Source organism: Megalopta genalis, chromosome 12, assembly GCF_051020955.1.
Source record: "Megalopta genalis isolate 19385.01 chromosome 12, iyMegGena1_principal, whole genome shotgun sequence".
Classification (NCBI taxonomy): Eukaryota; Metazoa; Arthropoda; class Insecta; order Hymenoptera; family Halictidae; genus Megalopta; species Megalopta genalis.
In genome coordinates, this window is record NC_135024.1 from 2,771,623 (window position 1) to 2,787,200 (window position 15,578).

Sequence of the window (15,578 nt, forward strand, 5' to 3'; positions counted from 1 at the left end):
CTCCTCGCTTCGTTTCACACAAGCAGCCATTTTTTAAAAAGAAGACTCGATATAATTAATCGCTCGAGATTCTAAAGTATAATCTTGATAAATCGCAACGAACCTATTATTTACAATTATTAGACAGAAGTAGTAGACAAAAAGACATAAACTGTATGATCGCTTAATAATTAACTGTTTGTTTGCGAAGTTCTATTTGCTTAAAAAAAAGAATGTCAAAAATACGAAATACTATTTAAAAAATATGTCTAATGTAATATTTAAACTGTAATATTTAGTCTACGGCTAATAATAATAACAATATTACAATTATACATATGTTAGAGGCATCTTGAAAATAATGATTAACCCTAAAACAATGTTCGTCATCTTAAACGATTGCAAAAACGATTGGTATTAAATATGTATTTTTGTACCAGGCATGGCTGACTTCTTTCGACCATGAGCCACGTGCTCTCAGTCCTTCTCTCTCCCCACTACTTCGGTTCCGTAAACACTACTACTACTACTACTCCATGCCACCTTGCTACGCGTAGCACGGGCACGTAAGGTGGCTCTCGATTCGATCATGCCGCAGGCGATGTTGTGTGAGTGACGTCTGAAGGTGAATAGTGGACTAGCGAGCACGAACTACGAAGCACGTAAGTAGGGGAAAGAGTCACATGTGGTTCTCGAACCGTCGCCGGAACATCTTCGTTATCTTCCACCACTGCGATTAATCCTAATGTAAAAGTTCTCGCTATATTTGTTTAAATATTCATTCTTATTTTTTAATGGCAAGGAGAAATCTTTGTTTCTCGCAATTACAATAAATTCTCCCCAATTGACGCCCAGCTTGTAAAGAAAAACAGACTAATTCGGGAAGAGGAGACACGATTACAGTAATTTCCCCCTAATTCGCGCTCAGATTGCGCGTTTTTATAATTGTTGACAATCGGTATCTGTAGAAACGAGCTACATGGATCGAACAATCGTGTCTCCTCTTCCCAAATTGTCCATTTTTGTGAATATCAATTAGGGAGAATACACTGCACACGTACTATAATTTATCTACAAGACCGACCAGCAAATGTATTTCCTGTCGGAAAGGGTAGCCTGTTGCGTCGGGTGCAAATGTCCGGTTTCAAATAACATTTCCGCTCAATTTTAGTCCTTTGAGCACGCGACGATGCTGAGCTTCAAACGTCTCTTTGTGTTCGGGACGTCGGAACGATCGCACGCGATGCACGAATTCCATAAACCACCTTTTTCTTACGGCGGCTCGCCAATTTCCTTCGTATCGTTCGGGGCAAGACAATTTTATAGAATCATCCAACCGCGAGGATGTTCTGCACCGAATCGCAATAATTATGCTGTTTGCTTCCAATATAAAATTCACCTATGGACTCTGGTAAACTAAATATTTTACATTAAATTTATCTCTGAACCCTTGTAAACTTCGACAATCATAGAACATATGTATAATTGTTATATTATTATTATTATTATTATTATTATTAACCATGGACTAAATACTACAGTATAAATATTACATTAGACAGCGTAAGTATTTTTTAAAAATAGTATTTGGTATATGAAATTTTTTTTAAAGCAAACAGAACTTTGCAAACAGTAAATTATTAAACGAAAATACGATTTATGTTTTTTGTCTACTACTTTTGTCTCATAATATCAGAATTTGTGTCGCCGCTATAGAAAATTTATTTCCGGACTCTTGTAAACTAATCGTTTAAATTAAAATTGGAAGACTATTATTATATAATTTACAATTATAGAAGCAATAATAGAAGTAATTTAGTATTATAGAATTACAAAATATGTACGTACGACGATGTTAATCTTTATCCTAGATTAATTTATTCAACGTTGAGTGTTTACCTCGCTTTATTGTTGACATTGTTCAATTACGATCTTCTCGCGTATATAATCGTCTTATACTAATCCGTATGTATTTTCGTTTGTTAACGCGAGTCGGCTGAAAGGGGCCCGTCGTGGATCGGTCCGTAAGCGGGTGCCGGGACACGCGGCGGCGCCCAAGATATCCTAATTTCCCGCAACGAAGAAGCGCCGAAACGTTCGGCGGAATCACGCGACATAATGGATCGCGTACGGTGGCATGGCAGCAGGTAAAGGCGTCGCGTCGCGAGCGTCCATGATCAAAGGCCAGCCCGAATGGGAAATTATAATTAATTAAGGTAATTGGAAATTAGCGACCGATCTTGCCGGTACTAATGGCGCGCCCTACTCTCCTCACAATCGAGTTAGCCGCCGCTTTTGAGGAGCCCCTGTATCGCTGATAGCCGGCTCTAATCGTATTCCTACGGGCGACTCGATAGAACAGCTAATAGCATCGTCGGCGACGATGTCGCAGTCTTCCAAGTAGTTGGCGTGCTGCTTGCCCCAGTTGTTATTTGAAGGTTTGTACAACGGAGTGTCGAATTACGCGCGACGCGCCCCGCCGCCGGACGGTGATCTAAGCCCGGCGAATCCAAATTATTGCGAGACCTGTTTCACGACGCGGATCCACGGATCCGCGGCTTGCGCGCGAATTCTTTCGTTTGATCTCGACGCTTCGCCTGGCAAAATATTTTCGGGGTATTTATTTAGCGGCGCGTTGGAAAGATCGACACACGCTGTCGATACTACAACGGTCCGGCTAAATAAAGGACCCGCGAACGATCGATATCGTCGATGTATATTGTCAATCTGTATCGCCAGCGCGACATTGACAATATTATATTGTCTGCATAATACTGTCAATATCTGTTGTCCGCGTAATATTGTCATTAGATATTGTCTGGACAATGTGGTAATATATATAAATGTGTAATATTATATATATATATATATATATATATGTATACAACAATTATAAAAACTTTTGTTTAGAAGCACTTTCCCCAAAAATTTTTGTTTACAAGCTGAAGAAAAATTAAGGAGAATTTACTGTATAACGTACGTACAAAGTATCAACCCTTTGCAGAGTCGAATTGAAAGAAAAATCATTATGCTGCTCGGAAATTGTATAGAACTGATAAATAAACGATTTTGTGCTTCTAATTATGCATTTTACGCGATTACCATACAGTGCGAAGGAAAATGATAATTAAAAAGATAAAAATATTCAATTTGACGTGAATATATCGTGTCGCCGTATCGGCGACATCCGAGTGCAAAGGGTTAAGATCGAGACCGCGTTAAGAGGAAAAAAAAGATTTACAGCAGAATTTGACGAAATGGCCGGATCGAAAGCGCGACGATAATTCGTTGGAAATTAAATCCATCAAGACGTTGCAATTTTCCGGGACGGTACGTGGACTCTTAAATTACACTTTCGCTTTAATTCGGGCCAATTTCAAGACCCGCGAACGCTCTTCGCAGATAAGAAGCCCGAAGTGAAATCTAAATCTCGGGGTCATTTTCCACGAGGTAAATGCCAATTAGCCGACCGGTTAACGCGGTATTACTTGGCTGCAGGAGTGCATTACTTGACGCATCCCTCGGTTCTAGCAGCGAAATAACGCTTGACAATGTTACCGGGCGTCAGCAGGACGAAGTCGGGGAATATCGGAATGAAAAAAACGCCACCGGTCTGCAACCGGTGTTGATGCATTTTAGACGGACTTTTAACTGTCGCGAGATAAATCCTGGATAAATTCAGGACGGATGTTCTGGTACCTTTTAACGATATAAATAAATTGTGACTACGGTTTCTTTTTTTTCCGAATTGCATTTGACACTTTATTGAGGAAGCTTTTTAACAGTCGTTTTAGAGTCGAGGCAATTAAGAATTTTTTACGAAATTATTGAAAGCGACAGCAATCTTGTCAAGTATTTAATGTAACAACTTCTTCTGAAATTATTATTTAAAAGAAAATTTATCTCGTCTACGAATAGGCTTCCGGTAACTAAAGTATTACAACCTTGTAAATGCGTTTGGCTAATTAACAAGCTTCTTTCCAGGAAATACTAAAAATATTATTCCATGCCAGGAAGGAGATGTTCTTAGATCATTTAAATAAAATTAACTTTGTTTTTAATTCAACAGATATACAAAGTACTTCTAATTTATCTTTATTTTGTTGCAATTTTCTCGAACGCAGACAGCAGGAAAAATATCTGATAAATCCAAAGTTAATTGTGAACAAGCAGAATAACAATGGTAATAATAGCGATGGTTACAATGATAAAAATAATGACGATAGTAAATCCCATATGGGAGAAATAAGGATATTTCCACTACAATCTCTGCTTGTCCTAAGAGGCTACCAATTGCAACGAAAATCGATAAAATATTGACAAAGCATGTGGTCACTCTAATTTACAATTTAACATAAAAATAAAACAGAATTTGCTATTTTTCATAGATGATATCGTACATACAATAATTATTTAATAATAATTATTATTTATTAAAACGTTGTTATTCTGGTTCGAATTACATATTAGTCCGAATGTAGAGCAAAATATCGCAGTTTCTCGAAAATAACGAGCTGCCTTTTCTTCCACGATTTTCTAAAAATGTTTCGTTTGTCATAACAAAGTTTGCTTTAGTCGAAAAATATGTCTTGCGTATCACGATTGGCAGACGCGTAGGAAGCCATAGTCTCATTGTTGATGAACGACGCCATTCACTAGCTACGCTTTAATTTCCTGTTGCACAGTGCCCCACATGTTTTAAAGAGGGCACGTCATTGTCTATTATATTGTTGCTAAGCACTAATTGTACCACGACAGGGTACACGATGATTATCTAGAAAATGAGAAATCAATTGGCGTACGCAGTTTCGTTACACGAAATGAGTCGATAAAATCCGCTGTCTGAAGTAAATTCGTTATTTATAGTTCTAATGAAGAAATGTTTCGACTTCTCTCTCACGCGACATCAAAATGATCTTGAGTTCCTTAAATTACACTGTGCTGCATTGAGATAGTCGTAATAGTTCAAGAAGGTAAGTCCACGTAAGTATAGTCCTCGCGCGACAAGAAGGCATCTTTGTGTTTACGTTCCCCCTCTTACTGACTGCCACGCTGCCGCAGCTAGTAATAGGGGGAATGTAAACACAAAGATGCCTTCTTGATGCGCGAGGACTATACGTTCGTCCCAATGGACAGTTTTATCTTTTTTATCCGCTTCTAAGGTTCAATGATAATTACAGCTTTATTATAATAATATATTTATAACAATAACTATATTTTTCGCTTTATTAAGTCAAATACGTGTGCAGCTGTCCTATGTGCAAATAAAAAAAATACAGGTTACATTTACATACTAACCAAAAGTCGATGATTTTCTATCTAAATTTAAGAACGATTTATTTCTTAAAAACATTCCCCAAAGAATTTGCGAATCACGATTCAGTTGATTAAATTGATACAATTAAGTAACAAGCGCTGCTCAATGATTTTGTGTACGAACTATGAGAGTTATTTATTCACCGAAAACTATTTTTCAATAAATTTGTAAATCGCAATTTGTAACTGATGCTCAATGTTAATCGGGTATACAACTTTGCAATTATCATTTCGCGAATCTCGAACGAAATCGATTACAACAAAATTTCTACGGATCTAGAATCAGTTGCGAGACATATCACAATTGATTAGGAAAAGATACTAAGTATCTCCGACATGCGTCTTCGTTGATGTTTCTTCGTGCGAATTTACGATCATTGCCGTCGGTGTAAATCATTTACGTAAAAAAGGTCGATTCGACCGCGAAGCTATCGATGGCAGAGGAAACCCGAGTAAGATCGTAGAAAAATATCCGCGGAACGAGAAGAGTTAAACTATCCAGTACGCGAATAATTGAATGCGCCATTACCGCGGGATTAGTCACACACGAAATTGAGTCACAACCTATTGAAATCAAGCTGATTGAAATTTATAAACGTATGCGTCACGTAATTCGAGAACACGTTACAGAGAACATGTAGTTTCTGGAAGTGCGATCATTGGATCGCGGATCTTTTTGCAAAATAATACAAACAGTGGCATATTAGTAAATCGAAAATAGTATTTTACTTTTAAATATTTTTAACATTTATTATTCATTAAATTCTCCTGACATCGTCGCGGTTTTCTATTCGACTTGTTCATTTTTATTCCACACATTTAATTTTCCTTCATCGATTATTAATCATATTTTTTCATTCGTTCATTTATTTATTTTTTAGTCATTAATCATGTTTACTGATACTGGAATTAAGTAAATACGTACGAATTTCAGAAAAAAACTGAAAAAGTATTTATACGAGTGCAATAATTACGAGGAATAATTAACGCAATTAAAAATCGATTTAGTACGCGTGCACCTAACTGACGACTGGAATCACAGATTCCGCTACTGTGTCGTAGTAAGCATAGCCTGACACCATGTACTATAAAAAAAAACAATCATAGTAACGGTCTGCGGTGAAACCCTCTAACGCCGGTCATCAGTTAGGCGAACGCGCACCAGATTGATTTTTGATTGCATTTTTCTCGAAAACGAAGCCACCGATGCAATTCCGTTGTCCCTGATTTTCGTCTTATTTGGAGCCGCACTTTTCCCCTGGCCTCATTTTCACCACGAATCTGATAGATACATCGCAATATTATTGCGATTATTTTATATAAAATCGAATTCAGATTTGCTTCATTGGAACTGGAATCTCGCTAAACATTTGTTTAAAGGGAATTACTTTAATCCTTGTGCAATGTTTAAAGAATTATTCTGTACTTTGCTGTAATCAAAGTCGAATTTTTTATACATTAAATATTCTTTAACAATTGCTGTTTAAACTTTCCGATGCCGGTTTGAAAAACTGTTTCGCATGAAAAAATGCTCATAACGAAGATCCTAAAAGTAAACTGTACTGAAAGGAAGCGAGTTGAACAATAGGAATGTCATCTTAAATAATAGATATTCATCTTAAATAATAAATAGTCATCTGAAAGTTAAATATTTCGCATGGCTAATTATTTGATTATCCGATGTATCTTGTAACACATTCGAAGCAGATCACGCATTAATTAAGCCCTCATATTTATCAAAAACATTTGCATAAATGTCCGCCGCTTAGTAAAATTCTTCACGAACAGTACTTCGAAGCGCGTTTTGAACGAATCATGCGAAGAAAGAAAGATAGTCGTTTTTATTAAAAATTGGTTTCACTTACCGCCACCGTTTTTGTAACACAGATAGGGGAATCTCCAGACATTGGCTAGATCAACGGCAAATCCGATGACGGATAAGAGAAAGTCGACCTTGCCGGACCATGTCTCCCTGCCGTCGACGGAGTCGTCGAGCTTTGGAGGATTCTTCACCACCCTCGACGACATTATGCGTCCTCCTACAAAGAAAGGAGACCCTTCATTATTAACTACTAAATACCGGAGTAATCGTGTCACTCTGAATACAGTGAATTCTTCGTAATTGACACTCAGATTGTGCACAAAAATGAGGAAATATAAAGATATAAAGAGGAGATATGATTATTCGAGCCTTGCGGCCCGTTCTTTTTAGTCCGAATAAAATCCTGATTTCTCGTGTCGTAATTTAAACATTTGCGTGAATGCAGACACACAATAAATATAAATTATCTTTTTTCTTCTTGGAAATTATTACAATCGGGAAGCTTCTAATCATTGTAACTATGAAGAAAATGATACCGCAAGGGGTTGAAGGAAGATAAAAATGTCCGTGTATCTTGCAATTAATTACATGGAAAAGTGGAACGTTGTTCGCTTTAAACGTATGAAAATTGGTCTTGAGGGGACTATGACCTTTACATCATCATCATCATCATCATCATCATCATCATCATCATCGTGTAGGTGCAAGGGGTGCACTGCGAACATCCCAATTGATTCGATCTTGGGACATTTTAAGATCTACAAGATATATCTTAACGATTCTTGTAAATTCTCTCCGTTTCATTCATTATTAATTTCTAATATTAATGACTATACTACTGATCGGTGAACGAGTGCACTCCCATCTCCAAAAAAAGAGAAACCAAAGCGGACTGAAAATATCGAACGAATTTCTCGATCCGGGCCACCGTGGGCCGCCGTGATTATCAAACGCGGACGTTTCGCCGCGAGCCTAACATAATAAATTACAGAACGGCCGGTGCATTACACAACTAATCATCGTCGATCGACCGATTTTAATCGCAGCCGGAGTGCGCACTCGAGGAATCTCCGATATGAAACGCGGCAACAGATCGAGATTCATCGAGCGCGGACAGGGGTATATCCCGGATCGAGTTGACAAGCGTAATGGGTCCTTCGTTTCGCGCGAGTTTCCCCCCTCCCCCTGCCCCGACCGCGGTGAAGGAATTCGCCTAAAAAAAAAAATCGCTAATTCACCGCGGACGATCTAGGCGATCGTTAGATTATTACGTTTCGTAAAGCCGGACACGCGACGGAACAGGGTAGAGGGGGTGTGGGGGTGAAGGGGGGAGGTAGTAAGGGGGCGTTGGGCCGCGTGGGTGGGTGGATTGGCAATGGTGCGACGGCGGAGGGGGTCATAGGGGGGTCAGAGGGGTCGAGACGCGTGCGAGCTGGGACGCGGGCGCGGTCGCGTGTGTAATTTGGCGACGACAAGTTATCGATAGCCCTTCAAGCGACACCGCTTAAGCTCCGAGCGAGGCTCATTGTGCCCCTGTGACGGGTTGCGGACAAACAGCGTATATTTCAAAGGCGGCCGCGGTGCCGGCCTCGAGGGGACTCTGACTCTCGACGAGGGGTTTTCTGTCACACGCACTGATCCACGCTTGTCTATGGATCGACCCGATTAATTGATATTCGGCGGTTATTGCCAAACGACGATGGAACACGCCGCGAACAGGTGCGAGACGAGCAAGACACCGCGACCAGCGCCGCGGACCACCCTGGACACCGCTCCTCACCTGACGAGGGAACCCCCCGTGGACTGGTACACGCCGATTTTTTTATGCAACTTTGCGCAAGTGCTTGACACATTATGTAAAAAAGAAAAACGGTAGCCGGAATTTGTAAATAAAACGTAAACTGCTTAGTGAGTCGTCGATTTTGTTGCCATCGAAATACGTTTCGTCCGAGGCAATATTTTTCAAATGCTGGACAAGGTTCGGTAGTGGAGCCGATTCACGGGGAACGACCAATTGCTGTGCCCTCTGGTTTGTTTTCGGAGATAATTTTGTTTCGATAATTGTTTTCGATAATAATAATTTCTCTCGGAAATGTCACATTTCGGGTTGCTGTGAATTTCCCTGTGCTAGTCCTACGCCTATGTAATTTATTGCTACGTCGATGCTGAGGGTGTGTTTGGGCGTGAGCCAGGTAAGAAACTAGGTATATGACCGTCGAATCGTGTCATGTGGCCTCCGAATTGCCTTCGAATCGTGTCATCTGGCCTGCGAATTGCCTTCGAATCGTGTCACGTGGCCTCCGAATTGCCTTCAAAAATTAGAAATTGGAAAGTTAAGTCATCGTCTTTATAAAGTCATCGCTTTCTACAAGAACGAGTCGCGAGGCCCGAAGAATCGTGACTTAATATTCTCAGATCTGCCGGTTTCAATTCCGACCTTCGTACATTTCTGAGAGAAATTACTGTAATTTGTTTTCTTTTCTTTTGTTCAGTTTCGAATCAGACGCATATCACTTCGTACATGTAATTCTCAAACGATATGCACACCCAAATGAAAATCCTACTAATTGATATGTGATTATGACACGAGGATTTTGTTGCGATAATATCCTGATTTCAGTTTCTTAATTTGATGAGCGAGGATCTTCACGAAACTCGCAAGTCTACAAATTATGGACACGCCGAAACTTACTGTAGAACTTCTTTAATTAATTGATTGATGGCGATAAAACGATGTGGAAGAAGCTAATGACTTTCGACCTGTTTTAAATGCAAAATTATTCGAATATCTCGGTGGGAAATTGAACAGCGACCCGACCAACGCTAAATGAAACATTTCACGTGGGGAGATAATTTATATTAACTACTTCAGATAATAAATAAAAACAGAAATGTCAGGCGAATCTAGGCATTTAACGATTCGTTTAATCGTCGTTAATATTTAAGAGTCTTTTCATAGTCGTCGCAAATGTAAATAATTCTTTGAATTTATATTAGACCGTAGGAATGGTTCTGTTTTCAATTCAAGTGTTGCTATTGTTTAACGTATTTCATTGAACACGTTTGAATTTCAACGTAACAGTGATTTTTGATTGAATGGAAAACGATTAAAAATAGATTTAGAAGAATGCACCTCTACGTCATACAAAAAGTTGCCAAAAAGAGAATTGTGAAATAAAGAATCGTTGAACAGAAGTAGCAACTTATCATAGAAAAAGACAAGATGATTTCATTAAAATCACATTTCGTCAGATATCTCGGCAGTAATTATCTACAACTACGAAACTGTTTCTGTCCAAAATTATTCAGTCAACCCTTCGCGGTCCAAAGCGTTTCCGGCCTTCCATTCCGAAATCGTCATTATGATCTATTAATTGGTCCACGTTTTGATGTCTTTTCACCGATCTCCGCTTTTACAGACCGTGCATTTACAGAAAATTTCGCAACTTATGAAGAAATTAATTAATCCAGTTAAATTGCAACATAATTATCATGGCTTCTTTGATTGGATCGAGTCAGACATTTATTTTATTTTTTTTTATCTATTCTTTCCTTTTGATTTTCTTTTCTTTTATTTCTTTTCAACCCTTATCTATTTAGCGAAAGCAGAAACTCGTTTATCCCGATGACTCGTAGTCAGTCATTCCAAAATTAACAATTTCTATTTCATATTTCTTTTTTTATATTTCTATATAAATAGAGTGCTTATAAGACGACTGACGCGCGTTTCTCGGGATTTAAATGGAACTGGGGGAAGAAAAGTTTCGCGTGCAAGACGCAAAAATTCGTGGAAACGCGACCGTATTGGTGGGGGATCCGAGGTATGCAAGGCTGCAAACAAGATTGCAGTATTAATTAATTTATCGTTAGATGAGCCGCTGTATCCGCGATCGAACACCGTCTACGGGGAGCCAAGACTTGCTAATACCTGACACACAGAGCTTCCAGCAAAAGCGATCTTCGTGCAGAAAGAAAATGGAGAATGTCAAGAAACTGCTGAAGTAAACCGTTCGAGTAACCAAAATTTTAATACGCGATCGTTCTATAGAATAAAATATAATAGAATTGAAAAGACTAGAATAGAATAACAGTAATAATAACTGGTGCGTAATGCCTCATAAAAGTTAAAATGTTCGTAAAATTTGATGTATTAAACATGCTCCGATAATGCAATTTAGTCAAGCATTTCGCACGAAAACGTTTTTATAGTTTCTAGAATTTGTGAAATATGAAATCAGTTATTATAAATAAATAGACGTGATGATAAATTACGTTTTAATATTACTAATATTATTAAAATTACTAAGATTAATGATTAATAGAAATAAAAAACGTCGAGCCGGTCAAAATATCCATTTCCTCATTTTTAACTTTGAAGTTGTTGAAATTATAAAGAAATTATGCATTCAGTCGGTTTTTAGTGCTTGGTAGGTTTAGTATCAGTATCCACTAGACCATCGTGAAAAAAATTGATCGCTCCTTGGAAATGTTGTAACGAATCCTTGCAACATTCTGTGAATTACGTATTTGGCAAGGATTACATAAACCGTACAGGCTAGAAAAAGAGTAAACGATGAAACCTGAGAATTGTAATATTAACTGGCAATGAGACCACAAAATGACCGTGAAAAAGAGCATAAGGAAAGCCAGAATCATTGCATTAAGAAACAATCGCTTTGATATAATCGATCCCTAAACAATCATGATTTTTTTTTATCAACGTTTGATTTATTTAAAAGTTATTAGTCGCTCGCATGTGAAATTGCCTTATTTTTCACGCCTATTGTTTTCTGTCATATTTGAAGACAGCTCACAATTGTTTCAAACAACAAAAATCAAAACTGTTTTCTACAAGTAAAAACTGATTAGAAATTAGACTTAAATTGTTATTGTATCGAATATCGCGTAAAAGATTAATATTACCTGTATAATAATGAGCCTCGATTTAACCGTGCTAAACAATAAAGCAATTTCCTTCACCTTTCAGGGTAAATGACCTTTAAAAGCCATAAATGAATGAAAAGCGAATTGAATATTTCGCCCAAAGGCTGCTTTGACACCCTTTTGTCCTCTTTGCCAATTTTGAACAAAAGTGAGAGTACCGATCGAAACTCGTCGCAAAACGTTTTTTTCTCATCCTTGTAAAATCCGAAAAGAATGATTTACGAACTAATGGCCACAGCCGTGTACGTTTTACCCATTCTATCGGGTATATTATTATTAAACGATATTCGTACGCATAGTTTAATTTTTGTTCGTTTTATTGTATCGAAGATATTGTTTGGAATGTGCGACTAACAAGCAATTCCTCCATTCATGTTTCCCGCTTTTTGTTTTTAATTGCTACGTGCGTGCAATTTATCATTTACGATTTACACGGGCCGCTATTGTTGCGCGAGTTTAATCAATAATTCGGTTATTCGATGCGAAAATTGTTCATCCTTTTACAGTGATACCGAGGAGACAGCGTAGGGAGTCAATGGTTTTAATACACTGAATTTTTATAGACACCGTATGATTCTGCAATTCTGTGTACAATATATGCTCGTGTGCTTACATTATGCCAACAACTATTTATAATGCAGCAAGTATGTCGATGAAAAGAAATATGTAATTTTATTACCGATGATATATTTATTTTATGATATGCGACATGCTACTTTTTATATTTATATCAGTGCCGTTTTTTGTATCAATTTAAACTAATGAATCTAAAAATGAATTAAAAATAATGAATCATTTCAAAGTAGTACAGTTGTTGCGAAGCAGGGAAATATTGTCTGATATAATTTATATAACTTCGAAAATTAATATTAATTGTTTAATGCGAATTAATGTTTAAACATAAAGCCAATTCGACGGTCGGTTGGCTTTTTTATTCGTTGATTAAGTAAATTATCCTAAACTGATGCAAATTATCTTAAATCGTACTAAATTGTCCGCGGATTATTCCACAGCTAGACAGCATATCTCGAGGCTATTCAATTTTTAATTAACGTTCAATTAAAAACAGCTTGCAGCTGTGCCCCGTTCTCTGTATTAGCCGAGTAATTTCTTTTCATACCCTATATTTACCAATTTTATTCTGCACCGTTTGCGCAACATAAACGCTCCCTTATTAACTATTTTAATTATGGTATGATAAGATACGGATTTTTGGAAACATTTTAGTAACAAAAATCAAGGAGAAACATATTATCCAAAATTAATTTAGTAACCACGATGATAATAATCAATAATGTTTAATAAATGTCGCAATAATTGTACAGTTGCTGAGGAATAGCAACGATGAGAGAAATAAGAAGAGAAAGAAAGAAGAAATAAAACATCATACAGATAAACCAAAGAAAAATACAAATAATAACAATGATATTAGTAGAATAGAAGAACAATAAATTCAATTAGGCGTAAGATCTGCGATCTAGTAATATTTGTGCAATTACAAAAAAAGTATTCAAATGGTACGAAAAAATGACCAATGATTTCAATCACATAATTCTGGAAAATAAAAATAGAAAAATGACATTTACTCAGATTTTACATAATTTCTCATGTATTATAGCCACGAATAAATAGAGCGTCTCTAGAATCTCGATAATAATTGTAAAGTCTAAAGCCTGTCATTTTGACGAGTCCATTAGTTCTAGTGCGAAACACCCGTTGAATTGTCGCACGGTATGACCTGCTGTGGACAAAAATCGAAAAATTGTTGTCCTATTTTCAACTAATCGTTTGGCGATACCATTAATCGATAAATAAACTATATAAATATAAACATTAATTCCCGAAAAAATCGATAGAACATTAGCGTAATGGAGCCAGTTACTGTGGGGTGACCAATTGCTGTGCTTTTGGTTTGTTTTCGGACATATCTTTATATTTATCAAATAAGACATATTCAATTTTTTTATTTTTTATTTTAATAAATGTAATGTGTCTTATTCGACAAATATAAAGTTAATTATGTCCGAAAACAAACCAAAGGCACAGTAATTGGTCATCCTACAGTAACCATCTCCACTACCCTAATTGAAACAAATATACCTCACAACCTAATTACTAGAAAATCAAGTCATTTGTTCAACATTATTTTATTATACTATATACAAAATTATTTTTTGACGAGTGTTAAATAGTGTTCGTTATACCTTGAACATGAAGGATTTGAACAAAAGCATACATAACTTTAGTTAACAATTAAGAAGTTTTTTTCTTCTTAAAAATTTATTTAACCACTTGCCGTACTTTCACGAGTCTGACTTCGATATTTAAGCATTGAAATAAAAGGCACACAATAAATATAATTTTTCCTTTCCTTCTAAGGAATTATTGCAATCGAAAAACTTTCTATCATTGTAACCGTAAACTTCTGACAAAGGGTTAGGTATACATCCTTACAGATATGAGGGGGAAATTCAATTAAATCAAGAATTTTAGATGATTTGCAGATCAACGTAAGTTGAAGAATCTGAGAATACTGAATCAGAAGACAGCTACTAATTTTATAAAATTTGATTAAACTGTAAATAATCTGTACAATCTTAATTACTAATTTCACAATTCGCGTATCAACATTTGGACATTTATGAAAGAATTTCGTCTATTCTCTAAAATTCAATTCGACCGCCTTAAACCCCCAGTAATAGATTATAAGTTCCCGACTTCCGGTTAGGTTATTTGCGATAGTCGGTGGCGGAGCGTCACGTTCTCCAACGGAGTACGATATTCTAAAGTGATCCGATGGTTAGGTTCTCTATGACTTACCGATGGAACAGGTCCCGAAGAATTAACGAATCAGACCGGCGATGTTACGACTGGGCAAGACACCGCGACACTGACCGCGGACCCCTTCGGTCCACAGAACTCCCTCGACGTGAACCCGCCACAGGGTCAAAAGTGCCTCGAAACTCGAGTCTGTCAGACCCATTCCCGCGTCACTGGCAGCTCACAGAACGGTGCTGCTTTTTTTTACGCGTGAAAAATGGTTCCCAGCGAGAGACCGCACCGGCTCTAAACTTTATCCCCGGGATTAAATCGCCGCTCGGCCAACACCTCGCGTGTCCTTTTTACAGTGTCCGTAGCATTATCGAGCGGCGGGTCGTTCGATCTCGTTCGAGCTTACTTGTTGCTGTCATTTACGCGCGCGCTTTTTTTTTCCCCTCGGAACCGTTTCAAAGTTAACCTGCGAGGGCCATCGTCGCGGTAGCCAATGGTGTGCCGTTCCTCCCGCGAATAGTTTTCCGGGGAGAAATCGTGCATCGGCCGCGACGACGAACCATCCAGAAGATCGGCGCACCAATTCGAAAAGGGAACCGCGTCGGAAAGGTTCGAAAGAGTGAGTGTGGAACTTTGCCGGCGGCCGAATGTATATACGCGGCGCGGTCACATGACCCCACGCGAGCCACGTGACAGGAAAACGGCGGCCAATCGCACGCCCCGAATTCTGCGCTCACCGGAAAGG

The 15,578-nt window shown here is 37.9% G+C and overlaps 1 protein-coding gene across 2 annotated transcripts in view; it reads right to left on the reverse strand.

Annotated features, from left to right (window-relative positions):
• Positions 1-15,459, reverse strand: part of DAT (Sodium-dependent dopamine transporter) — a 33,870-nt gene extending 18,411 nt beyond the window's left edge. The window contains exons 1-2 of one of the 2 annotated variants that reach the window (XM_033484834.2): positions 14,882-15,459; positions 7,161-7,334 (exon numbers count right to left, since the gene is read on the reverse strand). In XM_033484834.2, the coding sequence (XP_033340725.1) occupies positions 7,161-7,323 (163 nt within the window). In that variant the 5' untranslated portion in view covers positions 7,324-7,334; positions 14,882-15,459. Of the gene's footprint in view, positions 1-416; positions 439-7,160; positions 7,335-14,881 lie in introns of those variants that run through there. The other variant, XM_033484836.2, reaches the window with a different exon arrangement.
• Between the last annotated feature and the right edge of the window lie 119 nt (positions 15,460-15,578).